This window comes from Lampetra fluviatilis, chromosome 14 (genome assembly GCF_964198595.1).
Source record: "Lampetra fluviatilis chromosome 14, kcLamFluv1.1, whole genome shotgun sequence".
In the NCBI taxonomy this organism is placed as follows: Eukaryota; Metazoa; Chordata; class Hyperoartia; order Petromyzontiformes; family Petromyzontidae; genus Lampetra; species Lampetra fluviatilis.
The window spans coordinates 11,366,920-11,382,439 of NC_136288.1; the positions used below are offsets into that span (position 1 = coordinate 11,366,920).

At 47.1% G+C, this 15,520-nt stretch overlaps 1 protein-coding gene across 1 annotated transcript in view; it reads right to left on the reverse strand.

Moving 5' to 3' along the window:
* Window positions 1–10,514, reverse strand: part of EXT1 (exostosin glycosyltransferase 1) — a 167,947-nt gene extending 157,433 nt beyond the window's left edge. The window contains exon 1 of the mRNA XM_078862702.1: window positions 8,289–10,514. Within this exon, the coding sequence (XP_078718828.1) occupies window positions 8,289–9,415 (1,127 nt within the window). The 5' untranslated portion in view covers window positions 9,416–10,514. The remainder of the gene's footprint in view (window positions 1–8,288) is intronic.
* Window positions 10,515–15,520: the final 5,006 nt, after the last annotated feature.

The window sequence follows — 15,520 nt, forward strand, 5'->3', positions numbered from 1 at the left end:
AAATAACACCTCTTACACGACCCCACCAAACGTTAACACCCCCCCCCTCCATCCCAACTCCCACCCCCCTCCAGACACACAAAAACAATTGGAAACAGCCCCCCCGCTCCCCCCCATGCGGCTAGCTTCTCCGCCCCTTTACTTTTAACAACACACATGCTGATGCATACAAATTCTCAGGGGACCCCGTGGCCCCAGTGCGTTTAACATGACAATGCTCATGGCCTCGGCCGGCCCAGGGCTCCCTTGCATGCCAATACCGATTTCCTTGTAATGTTTGTCCCGTGTATGCTAACACTAATCGTGCAAGAGAGAACATCTCCTTTGCTGCCAATGCATAAACAAGCCCGACAATGTTTGTGTTATTGTCGTTGTCGTTGCCTTTCGTCCCTTGCAAGGAGCAAACCCATTGCTAATGTGTAATGGGTAAACTGTTGGGGGGGGGGGGAATTGTTTGGAATTTCTTTGCAGGTCTTAAGCCGGGGGAGGAAAAAGGAAAAGAAGTCGTGGTGGACTGTCCACTATTCAGCCCAACCCCCACTTTTAATCCCCACCACTGTCCCCATTCTTCCCTAAGCTTTTAACTAAAATCGGTGTGCATGCAAGGCTATTAAATAATATCTGTAGCTTTTGCGACGTAGTCCAGGTTTATGCAACAGCAACAAAAACAAACTTCTGTTGAGCATTATTGTTTGCAGTTGCAATCTGCAGGTGTAGTAACGGCGAATTGACACTGCCTGTTCGTGGAGTCGGTAATGTGCTCAGGTGTATTTCGTTGAACCAGGTGAGAACTCAAGCGACCAGGTTGACTGTCATATGCAAAAAGTGACCTGGGTATGTGTGTGCTGGTGTCATGATAAACTTGGCAACCCCCTTTTTTTTCAATTACTTATAAATTACTTAACTCACTTAAACCACATAGCAAGATCACTCCTTGCTGGCAGTCTATGCCCATTTGAGAAACATAACACCCTTGTCATAGGTAGCCTTTGTGCAATACGTTTGGTGTCAATTACAAAGGTGCACATGTATTAATCATATGTTTGTGTTGCCCTTACAAGCAGATTCTCATAGAGCCTGTGATAGTGTTTTAAATGTGTATAACATAAAGATTATTCCTACAAACAGGGCCCATCTAGGGAGTGTAATCCTTTAAAGGTGTTTTTAATTAATTTTCCATGTTCTCCCCGTGGCTTTAGGAGGCCTCCATTCATACTCTTAGTTCTTTCCGTAAAGTCACGTAGGTAAAAAATGAAATTAAATTAATAAAAATAAAACAATAAAATCACGACGTTTCGGAGGCAACACAAGTCTCCGTCATCAGGTGGGACCGTCACAGCCAGATTTGCTGCATCAGCAGTGGAAGAGCCGATGATGGTTTCCCGATCAGTTGAAAACAAAAAAACACTGGATACCTACACACAATCCGTCGCCACGTGAGTATGGTAATGTTATACATTGTCCCAACGTCTATAGTCTTTGTTAATTGTTTGTGAGCTCAGGAAATAGGACATTGAAGACATTGCCACAACACTACCAAATGAATCTTAATTTTAGAACTTTCGTGACTGCAGGAATTATTATTTGTTTCATTCGGATAAGTCACGTCTAAAGATAAAATAATAAATTAAATTAAATAATAGAATACGAGATAGTGGATAGCTATCCACTATCTCGTATTCTATTATTTAATTTAATTTATTTTATCTTTAGACGTGACTTAACCGAAAGAAACAAATAATACTATCCACTATCTCGTATTCTATTATTTAATTTAATTTATTTTATCTTTAGACGTGACTTAACCGAAAGAAACAAATAATACTACCAAATGAATGCAATGCTCGCGTATTTCAAATCCAGTTTTCTTACTTTCCCAACACCAGAGTGGATACAATGCCCTATGTATATCTTGTGTCTAATGACTAAATTAAACATTTTTCCATGTAATCATTATTATTTCTCCCCCAGGAAAGCCTTGGTGAATCTTCAAACTTTCCACCAGAAGGGGCCCTGCATTGTGATAATTGTCCAATGGCATATCACGCATCACACTTTCAGGCATATCTAAACTTTAGGTATCCCGATTTACAATTGATTTGCAAACAATCCATTTGCACGTCGTCTCCATCTTTTGGACTTATGCTAACAATTCACATTAGGGAGGGGGACGTCTATTTTTGAAACAGCCAGCTGGTAACGTTGTACCGGTGAGTGTGTGTGTGTGTGACAGTGAGAGCTTCACAGTTGTTAGCAAGAGAACGTGTCTGTATGCGAGTGCATGTTTATTACCTCCAGTGTCTGAACATCCGCTGGTGATTTTATTTGCCAGCTAATGCATTGTTTTCTGAACCCACCCCCGACACGTGTTTAATTCCCACCTCTGGCCAATATCGGCGAGTGACATCTGAATCCAGTCGAGAGGATGCCACTTTTCACTCAACCTTGCCCAACTTCACCAAACAACACCATTGACCGGACAGAGCATGTTGGAGATCTTCATTCAGCAGTGGATTGACAGATGGGTGCATCATTATTAGTATTACTACAGTGATCAGGATATGAACACATTTGTCATAAATACAATACAACATTTTTCGATTTAAAGCTTTCGTGACTGCAGGAATTCATCTTCTTGGTTCTTTCGGTAAAGTCACGTAGAAGGGAAATAATAAAATAAGAAAAATACTACATTATATAATAATATACTAAAATAATATAATAATAGAGTATAATAATATAATAATACAATACAACACTCAACTAAACTAATTTGGCTTGCTTCAAACTCTTGTCTATGCGAGCTGGTGCAATGTCGTATCACTGTTTATTTTCATTTCATTACGTTCAATGCACGCACCTTAATTTCAACTGTAATACCAATAACACGCTTCATCTAAAATGGGTAAAACAATGACACAGCAATTGAACCACGGTACAGGAAAGTACTTAAACTGTAAGAATAAAAACTTCTGCTTACGGCTATAAATAAGCTATACACGCTCCGCGCACACTCGAGGCTTGAGCGTGGGACATTATTCGTGCATTTGAGCACAAAGGAGATGATGCGGTAAAGCCACGTGCAAATGGTCGAACTAATGCAGCTAAAGAGTTTCCTATTTATCTTCTTGGTTCTTTCGGTAAAGTGACGTAGAAGGGAAACAATAAAATAATAAAAATAAAACATATTACTTAATTAATGTTTTATTTATATTATTTTATTATTTCCCTTCTACGTGACTTTACCGAAAGAACCAACAAGATGAATCCCTGCAGTCACGTAAGCTTTAAATCGGAAGTTTCCTGTTTCTCAGCATCAAGAAGCTGCCCAACACTGCAGTCTGTTACGGGATGCCATGTTGAACTTCACTCGGTATGTACGTATGTTGAACTTCTTTCGCGCCGTACGCAGCCTGCCGTGTTCATCGGAGGTGATTCCTCCACCCCCCCCACCACCACCGTGGTGAGGGCTCAACTCCCCTCATCGTTTCGATGTAAAGCTTTCGTGACTGCAGGGATTCATCTTCTTGGTTCTTTCGGTAAAGTCACGTAGAAGGAAAATAATTAAATAATACAAATAAACCAATTAAATAATTCTCACGACGTTTCAGCTACAACGCAAGCAGCCGTCTTCAGGTGGAGACGGCTGCTTGCGTTGTGGCCGAAACGTTGTGAGAATTATTTTATTATGTTTTATTTTTATTATTTTATCATTTTCCTTCTACGTGACTTTACCGAACGAACCAAGAAGATCCCCTCATCGTTCATTCCCAATTAGAGAGTTTCTTCTCTTTTCCGTTCCACAGCCTCCTTGACGCCAAACAAATTTTTTGCTGAGGTTGAAATACGGCGATCTAGTAACCAGTCCCCTAACTCGCCCTGCGCGCTTTAAACAATTCAACACAAAGCAACCGGGTTGATTGATGATCCAGTACTGACCGCATCACTCTGGTTACTCGCGTTCACCGGCGGTCAGCCATCGTGTGTTTTTGTATCGCTACTACTACTACGACAACGGTGACCGTTCCCATGAACTTCAACTCATTGATCGCACCACTCGCGTTGAGGACTCTGACAAACTGTGTCGTCTCATCCACGATGTGTTAACACAACCAGGTCACAACACCCCCCCACCCACCCCCTTGGGCTTCTTGCCGCCGCCGCCTCCTCTTCCTCAACTTTGCAATTCCCTTCCCTTCCTCTCTTACCAAAGTTATTTGAGCAACCTTCTGCAAATCAATAAACATACGAATTCATCTATCTAATACAGCTTCAAAAGTGCCGTTTGTAGCCGCCCGCTTGTTGTTCTGTGTCGTTTGAGTGTGTGCCCAGCAACCACGGTAAAAAAAAAATCAATATAAGACACGCGGCTAAGTTAAACCCTTTATTTTGATCTACTGTGGCGAGACATTGGAATGAAGAATAGCTCATTCCCTCTACATGCCTTGTGCAGATGAATCGGCACCCTCAGGAGGCGCGCAGAGAATCTGCTCCCAATCTCCCACTTACCAGTTACTTGGCATCCTGCAGGGACGGCACAGTCGAAAGTGCTTCGCCACAGAGCAGCCCAGGAGAAGAAAGCAAAGTTACAGGTCCTTACAATACACGAGGGTGGCTGCCTTGGCGTAATGGCTAGTCGGACCAGACTTGCAATTCGAAAGGTTGTCCTGTCGATTTGATCTCCACAGCAAAGAAATGCACTTCAAAGATTGAGTAAGTTTCTTAAATGCCCCCCCCCCACCCCCGTCACCGTCCACTCAGCACTATAAATTGGTGGAATAAAGTGCGGATACTCCCACCTGTCTCTTCCAAGATGCCCGGTCAGTGTGGAAGGTCACGCAAAAAACATCATCTTGAGGGGGCCGCCTTAAGTTCCCTCTAATGGAGGACTTTTCATCTAGCAGTGGCATGAGCAAGCAATTGCTGGGCTGCGTCTTAACCATTTACAATCCAAAAACGAATACAGTGCAGCGCTAGATTAGGGGGTGGGGGGGGGCTTGGTCGTAGACCAGAGCAGTTACAGTCGCAAAACAATTTGCCCTGTAATATTATGGAAAAAACACACGAGCCAAAATGTTACAGCGCCAGACATATGGTGCATTTTCTCACACCTTGTAAAACTGTCACTTCCCATTCACCGTTATGTGAGGCATTACACGTTGGCCACCTTTACTTGCATATAAGAGTGGCGTAATACAATCTCGCTCCGTGTACTGTGGTGGGATGGTTATCGCTAAAGAAGCGCGCTTTCAGAAGCCGAGGGGGCGGCGGGGGTGATGGCTGCGACTTGCCACAAAAATTGGTCCTGTGGACACAAAAGATCCCAAGGCACTCTTCTTTTGCAAAAAAAAAGCAGAGCCGGTGCCAACAATGCGGTCAAATATTGTCCTCGCAAATTTAAGTTAAAGGCCCTGAAAAGGCAGTTTGCTGTATTGTGCTTCTCTAGAATGGAAAGAGTGAAAGGATAATCAAGTAAACCATTAAACACTTTGAATGGTGCTATCCTTCTGATGTCAACACAGCAAATTTTTGAGCTCTTAAAACTCCTCCACTCAGCCAAACTCAATTGCCAAATAATGTAGATTTACATACAGTGCACTATAAGCAATCTTCTCCCCTCGCAATTGAATGTGCTCAATTTCTCAGCCTTAGCGTATTGCATGCCAGACTCCAGAGATAGTTATTGTGTTATTAAAACAATATATAGGCCAGGATGCTACTGCCATGGCGTGTTGGTTAGCACACCGGTTCGATTCCATCTACTGGCGTTGGCAGTTGAAATGAAGGTGCAAGTTTAAAAAAAATCCTCACTGGCTGTGTCCACAAAAGCGGTGTAAACTAAACAGTTTTTTTTATTTGACCAGGTAAGGCCCACAAATATCCATCACTTGTTCAGCTTTTTTTTTGCCAGAAGCGACCTGGCCACAAATGGTAGCCCAACAAAGTGGCTTATCACGTGAACATTTACAGCAGCCAAATACTCTAAACGCTTACTTGATTTGAAGCTTTCGTGACTGCAGGAATTACTCTTTGGTTCTTTCGGTAAAGTCACGTAGAAAGGAAATAAAATAAATAATAGAACACGACGTTTCGATTGCAACACAAGCAACCGTCATCAGGTGTGAATGAATGTAAGCTCGGAGAGAGACACATACACAGAGAGACACAGAGAGAGAAACAAACACACAGAGAGACAGAGAGACACACAGAGGAGAGACACATAGAGAGACACACACGCAGAGAGAGACACACAGAGACAGAGAAACAACGCCTCCGTGACGAGGTGTTATGTGTTTGTCTCTCTCTCTGGATATGTCTCTCTCCGAGCTTGCATGCACACCTGATTAGGTTGCTTGTGTTGCAATCGAAACGTCGTATTCTATTATTCATTTTATTTCCTTTTTACGTGACTTTACCGCAAGAACCAAAGAGTAACTCTAAACGCATGTCCATTCTAAATGTGGAGGGGCAAACTGGAGGCTACGGAGAAAAATCCACGGGACCACAGGAAGAAAGAAACGCAAACTACAAATATACAGCAGCAGGCGTCAGGGTCGGGATCGAGCCCACGGCCTCCTGTATACCAGGCGAGGTAGTTAACATCTCGCCACCGTGACGCCCGATAAATGAGTCCACGGCAGTAGTTGGTCCATCAGCAGAAAGTCACGTGCGTTGCCGTAATAATATGTGGGTACTCCGATCCATTCCAAGACGTGTACTAATAGAACAACCAACGATTCCCCCATACGAAGTTTTTATCTTTAGGAGTCACAGGCGAAAGAGAAGCTTCAGCAAAATGTTACCCTTATACTCTGCGTACTGATAACAACACAACGTTGTATACTAATTTACTCGAATATTACGAGAGCGAAAAAAAGGCCTCGTGCAGTGGTAGTTTAGCAACTGTATCTAACAAAAAAAAAGCATGCACAAAGGCTCAATTGCCCATTAACTTAACATCCCCTTTCCTCCCAGCTGGGCAGTAAAAATAAAATAGCAGAGCCAACTCCCCCCCTCCACACCGACTCCGAACTTTGTCAGTGTATTTTTAGTGGGCTGTCACAAATGTCCATCACTTTGACTATTAATAACCGTCTGACACTTAACACGTATGCGATCATGCCTTACAAGACAAAGGAACATTGTTTGAAGTGTATTATTCAATATCCTAATCTATTGCGAATGTTGCGTACTTATCACTTCCTTGATCTATTGCTTCCTCTAACGTCAAGACATTGCGTGGCCTCATACCCCCCCCCCATGCATTCTGTTATACTCTTGTGATTATGTTGATAATTGTACGTTCACCCCCCATCCCACACCCCACCACCACGGGGCATTGGGCTCATGATAATAAGTAATTGGGTGTTTATTTATATCCACTCCTTGTTCCTGACGATCGGGCTCCTAAGTATTCCGCGGGTTTAACAGTAGGAGGTGATTAATAACAGTTGGCAATTATCACCCTACCCTCTCATGCAACCCCCCCCCCCCCTCTGTGTCAACAACAATGTATGGGAGATTGCGTTGCGTCAAAGCTCAAAGCAATTCCGCGCCTTCGTAACGCCTGTCAACCAAAAAAAAACGCATCGCCGACGGCCACAAATTCAGCGTCAATGCAATTGTCCATTCGGCAAACTCACCGGGCGTCGTGGCTGGAACAAGACATGTGTGTGTGTGCGCGCGCGACTGTGCAAAAAGTAACTTCGTAACTTCTTTCAAAGAATGATTTTAGGACTGGGAGTTGGTGATTCATTAGGTCAGGTTAAAGGGGCCAAGAACAAAGAATTGTTGTGTTCGAGATACGCTTTTTGTTTAGAATACAAGTTTGTTCGGTGCCAAGTTTCGTAGCGTAATTAGTAGGTGCTGGATGTAAATCCATGGTTGCCAGAGTTTTATACCCGGCCACGGCGAACATAAGTGGTGAGTGATATCCGAACCAAAGTTCTGTACTAAACAATCATAGCATGCTGTACCATGCCTGACAAGGAGTAGATTAACAATGTGCAGCACAAGCATCATTATTAGCATGCGACGTGGGGACTGAACTGTTGAAGTTTCACGCTAGCTTCGTGGTTGAGTGACAAGAGTTACTATTATGGTCACGGTGAGATGCAGGATGATGATGAGCACACCCACACCTCCCACCAATGCAATACATCCACTTCCAAACCACTTTCGCAAGGAGTTCGAATTGCAACGACCTCGCGCAAACGTCACGCACCCCTCTCGTTGTACAACAGCGCATTGCAGCATGCAATCGGAGGAGCAATTCGATGGGAACTCACTTCTCGTATTCTTGGTTGTCCCTGTCGCAGCGGGCATCCTTGTGCTTCCACCATTCCTTGCCGTGCTTGCAGGTGGTCAGCAGAATGATATCCTGTTCGTTGTGGACGTGATATAAGGCATTCCTGGTGTCCGAGCCGATGCCGGTCAGGTAGCGTTTCCCCTTGAACACCAACAGGTATTTTCTGGTGGGCGGAATGCTGTTCTGCTCGAGGAAGCCTCGCTCGCCGCCCTTCTGCGGGTGGTCCTTCGAGAACAAGGGGATTGAGACGTCAAAGTTCGGCCTGAAGTTCTCCACGCCGATGCTCGCCTTGGCCAGCATCGCCTGGCCAATGTCGAAGTCCAGCTCCTCTGTGTAATCGGGCCATGTCCCCGAGTACAGGTTGAACACCAGGTGGTTTCTGCCGTTGTTCCAGAGCGGCAGGCTTTGGATCTTGGCTCTCACGTTGTGCACGTAGTGGCCGGAGAGGGAGTCGCGGTCCAGAGTGTCTATGGCCAGCACAAAGAGGCACGCTTTGCTCGCGTCCTGCGTGTAGAAGCGCGACTCCTGGATGGAGGCAATGACCTTCTGGTAGCTCTCGGAGATTTTCTCGGCTTTGCCGCCCTGCTGCTGCTGCTGCTGCTGCGGGTACACGTACACCCAGAAGCCGTTCCTCTCGCACAGCTTGATGTCAAAGCAGCTCTCCATTCGACAGCGTCTCCCGCGGTACACGCTGTCCCAGATCTCGCGTCTGCGTCGGGGTGACACGTCTACCCCCCCACCGCCTCCTCCTCCTCCTCCAGCACCACCACCGCCGCCTCCTCCTACCGCTGCTGCTCGCTCGTCCGGGATCGAACCCATCGCCTCGACCTCCTGCTGCCCCCCGTCCCCATCCTCCTCCCCGCCATCCTCCTGCTCCTCGTCCATCGCGGGCACGCCGGCCGGCAACCGGAGCCCGACCCACGCCGGCCAGCGGCGGCATCCTGGGGGGTTGTCGGCGGAGGCGGCGTTGTTCTCGCGCGCCACCAGCTGCGGGCTGCAGCCCCCGCGTGCCGCCACCAGCTGCCCAAACTGCACGCCGCCCAGGTAGAAGAGAAGCAGTAGACAGACGCCCGCTGACACTAGGACGTAGCGCTTCTTTGCCTGCATGTGTCCGGGCCGGCCAACGGGAGCTCGCACTGGAGGCACGGACGCGGAGCCCACCAGAGCGGCGGCGGTAGGAGCAGCAGCAGCAGGAGGAGGAGGACTTCTCCTCCTAGGCTTGCCACGGAGACATGGAACGCGCTGGGGTCGAGGCTCAGCCCTGCCGGGCACGGTCGAGACGGCAGCGGCGCTTGGACTCCCCGGCCCTGAGAGCCCAGCATCGGGGTGCGCGTGTGTGGGCAACTCGGGCAACGCGGCAAGACCGAGGAGGAGGGATGATGATGATGATGGAGGAGGGAGGGAGGACAGGAGTCGCGCAAGGAGGAGGACTTTGAGAGGAGGTAGGGAGGGAGGTGTGTCTTGGAAGAGGAGGAGGAGAGAAAACAAAAGTGGTGGCTGTTGTTGGAGCGAGTGAGTGAGTGAGCGAGGTTGCGTTTCTTAGTTTTAAAGAGACAAGACGGATAAGCAAGCAAAAGTGCCTAACGGGAGACAGCACGAGGAGATGACAACACACACACACAACGAGCGAGGCTTACAGGGACAGACACACACACAGACACACGCGGGGAAGAGATACACGCGCTCAGGAGTGTCTATCACACGTGCACACGAGGATACGAATCCGCGCTGTTCTCGTCCCTAGCCGGCAGGCGTACTCTCTCAGCCGCTGCTGAAATCACGACCCGGTCCGTATCCATCGCAGAGGGGCAGGGAGGAGCGGTGGGGTGGGTGGGTGGGTGCAGGGGGATGGCCGTCGTGGTGTTGGGAGGAGAGAGGGGTGCGTGTGAGTGTACGGAGTGAAGGAGGAGGAAGCGGGTGGATGGCAGTGTTGTTGGGAGTGTACGGAGTGTCGGGCGAACGGATGGTAGTGGAGGTGGTGTTGGAACGAGAGTAAGAGAGGGGTGCCGTGGCTGCCGTGCGCTTCGCCTGGGTCCGGCTGGTAAGAGCAATGCAGAGGAGCGGGCTGGAGGACAGGGAGGGAGAGAGTTGGGGTGGTTCTACTACTACTCCTCTCTGCTCCCCTTCTCGCCTCGTTGAGTCGCCGTGCGGTCGAGACTGTGAGCGGACGAGTCCTGGATCCCTTCCACACACCCCCCCCTTATCTCTCCCCTCCCTCTCCCCTCTGCCCAGCTCGATGCCGGCTCCTCCTCCTGCTGCCTCTCCACTTTGCACAGCCGCCTGACGTCAGCGCTCCGGCTTAACCCGTTTCCCGATGAATGATGGCCCCGTATCCTTACAGCTCCGTGTTTCAACACCCCTGGAAAAACAGCAGCAGCAGCAATGCAATGCAAAGAAGTCTCTTACCAAAGGGGAAATGGATGGATCTCTGTGTAGTATATCAATTTGCTTGCCGCTGTATATATATGTGTGTTGTTGTTGTTTTTTTGTTAATATATATTCCTTGTGTGCACGCGCAATAAATATAGTGTGCGCGTGTGTGCGCGTGTTGTTGATGGAGGGGTTGGGAGGTGCACGTCGAACGTAGCTTCGACGAGTTCGATTCCCGGCCACGGTCAACATCAGTGAAGGTGGTCCGAACCGGTCGTGGGCCTCCCCGAGGTGGACTCAGCCTCAAATGAGTACCTGGTGAGAGAGAACCAAAAAAAAAGCATCAGCACTTTGGGGGAGACAAAGGTGGCCGGGCGTGGTGATGTCCACACGGTGCTCGCTCCCAACACTTTTGGCCCAAGAGCTCGTTTCAGGATACACAGATAATTGTCGCGTGTCATTTATGTGTGGTGGAACATGCGATGCGAGTATGCCTGACAATACTTTTTATTTTAAACATTCAGTAACTACTTCGAATATGACTATGCATATGTCGCGTGGGTAAGTATAGAAAGTGCTGTGTGTGTGTGTGCATATATATGTACGTTCAACATTGACTTCATGCGAGCACGCAACGTGCATACATTATATAGGCTAATCTATATAACACGAGGTTGCCAAGTCACAGCTAATAATAACCCAACATGATTTCATCACAACCCGTCCCTGCTTCCAAGCATTCCTTTGGATTGAACTACATCCACTCAATGCCAGACGTGGTCGCCCTCCCGATATTGATGTTTTTCTCTCTCTCTCTCTCATAATGGAATTCTGTTTCGGTGGACCAATTTGTTGTATTCCGTCACTGGAAGCCTCCTTTTAATGCAAAGTTAATCTCTTTTATTTCAACTTGTTGCTGTTTCTTCCGATGTGTCTTCGGGTTGCGCCGCCCAGTGTAGTTCGGCGTGATGCATCACGCAGCCCGTGGAGCTAAACGTCGGACATCATTCCCGAACAACACACGGGAGAACCCGGACAACAGCACAGAGCCCTTGAGAAATCCACGTTTGTAGTTGTCATACGCGCACATACACGTTCAACATCATATTTTGACGGATCGGAATTTTACGTGCTGAAATGCTAAGCAGCTGGAATTTGCTAACTCCAAAATCAATCTGTCTCCCAGGACTTTGTCAAGTTTTGATAGACTGAATTAAATCGATGTTTTCCGATCAATAGCCATTGACATGGGTCATGCGAAATGTATCACCGAAACCAATTAGATGTCAGTCTAATAAAACCTCGGGTTGACCATTTCGTTTTCTGCATTCCATTATTCTATCTCTTACAGCAGAATAAGGTTTTATCACGTACAGCCAGGATTAAGTTTAACAAACGTGAGTAATACATTGTTTTGGGGGGAGGCGATATCATAACGTAAAGTTTATGTTCTGCTTAACGAAGGGCTGCTGCATCATTATTTTTTCTCAGAAAGAAAGAAATGAGTCAGACGCCTTTTATATGCCTGCAATAACCGCATTTATTACCGTGCTGAATTTACAGGTTTCAAAAGTCATGGGGAGGGATTATTGTACCCACTCTTTAGCGAGTGCCCCATGTGAACTTGTTTGTTCTGCTACATGGGAGAGTGAGTTGGTCCTGTTTCAATTGAATAATCACCATCGAATTGATGTTGTGTGGGTTTATTATACCAGCCATTATGTGATAAGGTTTATCAAAAGTTTATTTTCGTCTTATAAACTAAAACTATTTTTTTTATTTTACCAGGCAAGGCCTACTGAGCTATATAGCTATTTTTCAGAAGCAACCTGGCCACAAATGATAGCTCAACAAAGTGGCGTATCATGTGGAAATCTATAGCAGCCGGATACTCTAAACACACGTTTCTAAAGGTGGAGGGCTAAACCGGGAGGACCCAGAGAAAATCCACGGGGAGAGACACAAACTCCAAATACACAGGCGTCAGGGTCAGCATCGGACCCACGACCTCCTGTATACCAAGCAAGGTCGTTAATTAACATCTCCTAGCCACCGTGATGATGATGATAGAGAGAGATACGCAAACTTCAAATATACAACAGGCGTCAGCATCGGACCCACGACCTCCTGTATACCAGGCAAGGTCGTTAATTAATATTTCCGAGCCACCGTGATGATCATGAGAGAGACACGCAAACTCCAAATACACAGGCGTCAGGGTCAGCATCGGACCCACGACCTCCTGTATACCAAGCAAGGTCGTTAATTAACATTTCCTAGCCACCGTGATGATGATGATGATAGAGAGAGACACGCAAACTTCAAATATACAACAGGCGTCAGCATCGGACCCACGACCTCCTGTATACCAGGCAAGGTCGTTAATTAATATTTCCGAGCCACCGTGATGATCATGAGAGAGACACGCAAACTTCAAATATACAGCAGGTGTCAGCATCGGACCCACGACCTCCTGTATACCAGGCAAGGTCGTTAATTAACGTCTCCTAGCCACCGTGATGATGATGATGATAGAGAGAGAGAGAGACACGCAAACTTCAAATATACAGCAGGTGTCAGCATCGGACCCACGACCTCCTGTATACCAGGCAAGGTCGTTAATTAACATCTCCTAGCCACCGTGATGATGATGAGAGAGAGAGACACGCAAACTTCAAATATACAGCAGGCGTCAGTATCGGACCCACGACCTCCCGTATACCAGGCGAGGTAGTTAACATCTCCTAGTCACCGTGATGATAGAGAGAGAGACACGCAAACTTCAAATATACAGCAGGCGTCAGTATCGGACCCACGACCTCCCGTATACCAGGCGAGGTAGTTAACATCTCCTAGCCACCCGCGGCGCACAATCGCTTTCGCTCTGGAGAGATCCCGCCTTCACTGTGACCACAAGCATCGTTGAATCATTAAGAAGAAGAGGAGGAGGCGGTGCGGGTGTGTCCTGTCGGTAACGCGTGCGGGGTTTCCTTTTTTTTGGGGGGGGGGGGTGGGGGAGCTTTTAAAGGTCACGTGACCGCCTCGTTACCAAAGAGCCCCTTTGTTGCCGCAGGAGTCACGCGCCAAAATGAGTAACCCCGTAATAAATGGTTAACAGCCACACCAACCGGTGTTCGCTACACCACCACCCCCCTCCACTGCCAAAAAAAGCCCCGAAGAACAATAGCTCTTGTAAAGGAAGCTTCCTCTCCAGTTAACATAACTCATCACAGTTACGCCGTTTAATCCGGGTTTTAAGACGCACAACAACCCACCCCCTCCCCCCCGCAGTTAAAGAAAACGTTTGGAATGGGGTTTTTTTCTTTTTTTTATGGATGTTACTTTCGGCAGCGCCGTATAATCCAGAAAACACGATGTTTCTACGGCCTGAGTAATCTGCAAAAAAGTGTTTTTTGCACGTAGCTCACTACGATTGGCACACAGTGACACAACAACTCACAGTGACACAATCTCTCCTTTCAACTAAAGCATCGAACACCCCTCTCAAGCTTAACATTACATGCTATAGGTTCCCTGACGTGTCCTTATCGTGGAGTCGAAAGATATCGTACAGTATGTGTGTGTGTAGATATATAAAGAATGGCATTATTGCGTGGTAAATGTTGATCCTCGTCGCCCAGTGCGCCAACTGTCCCCTCGTGTGCCCTGATTGGTTCGCTTTTTTTGTGAAATGGGCACTCGTCCAAGTGGAGGAGAGACCAAGTGTGACGGTTGTGTTCGTTGTTTTCATCGCTTCACAATGTCAAGGAAAGACTTGCTTCTTTCCACGTTCGAAGCATCACACACACACGTGTGTGTGTGTGGTGTATAGAACAACAAAATCAAAGTCGTGGTTTGCGTGCATGCGAGCAAAAAAAGCCAGCGATTCGTGTGCTGCCCTTTAATTACGAGCTGGTAATGTGATCTCGTTAACAGTTCTGGGTTAATATAAGGCAAAGTGGTACGCAGAGTAAATTAGCGAAGGCCTAAAAACGAGCACTGCATTGTAATATTTTAATATGCCCCTTGGTGCTGAAATTCCAAACGACAGAATTTAAACCCTTAAATAGCAAGACGTGTATACACAGCAATGAGCTAAGCGATATTTATTGTGTTTTTTTACGTGCGTTTCTGACGCAGCATGCATTACCACTTAGATATTAAGGCATTGCAGCACTTGGAACATAGTATGCCATTTCATCAATGAGGGGAGCGGTGGCACAATGATTAGTACACCCATGACCAACACTGCCAGCGAGTAACATCTGAACCTGTCCTAGGCCTCCCTTCCACAACCACAACTGAACTGTGTGGTGAAGTATGATCAACCAAACGCCATGATCGACAGAGTAATGAATGGCCTTCATCCAGCAGTGGATTGCAAATGGCTAAAAATATATCTTACATATACAGCCACATCAACGTAAATTATGTTTACAATTTAGTTTTGAACCACGCAGTTTTTTGTATAAATGAGCCGACATATCAAGAAGGGACATCACCAATATGTGGTGATAGAAAAAAATGAAATGACGAGTATAACCTCGAGTGGTTGGGGAGCTGACTGCATGTTTATAATAACAAAAGACTTCACGTCACCAGCCTCAAACCAACGAGACATCAAGTCTCTCGCAAGGATGACCCGAGACAACCAGTGACCTCAGTACTGCGGCATTACAGACCTTGGCAGTTAAGTCGATCGATCGGCAGGTCACGTGTGGTGGGTTAAAGTGTGAATCCTGTCACCCCCTTCTCCCAAGACGACTGGCCAACGGAGAGGCGTGGGGGTCTAGAGGGGGGGGGGGGGCTCCACGAGAGGGGGCTCTCTAGCCCCCCACCCCT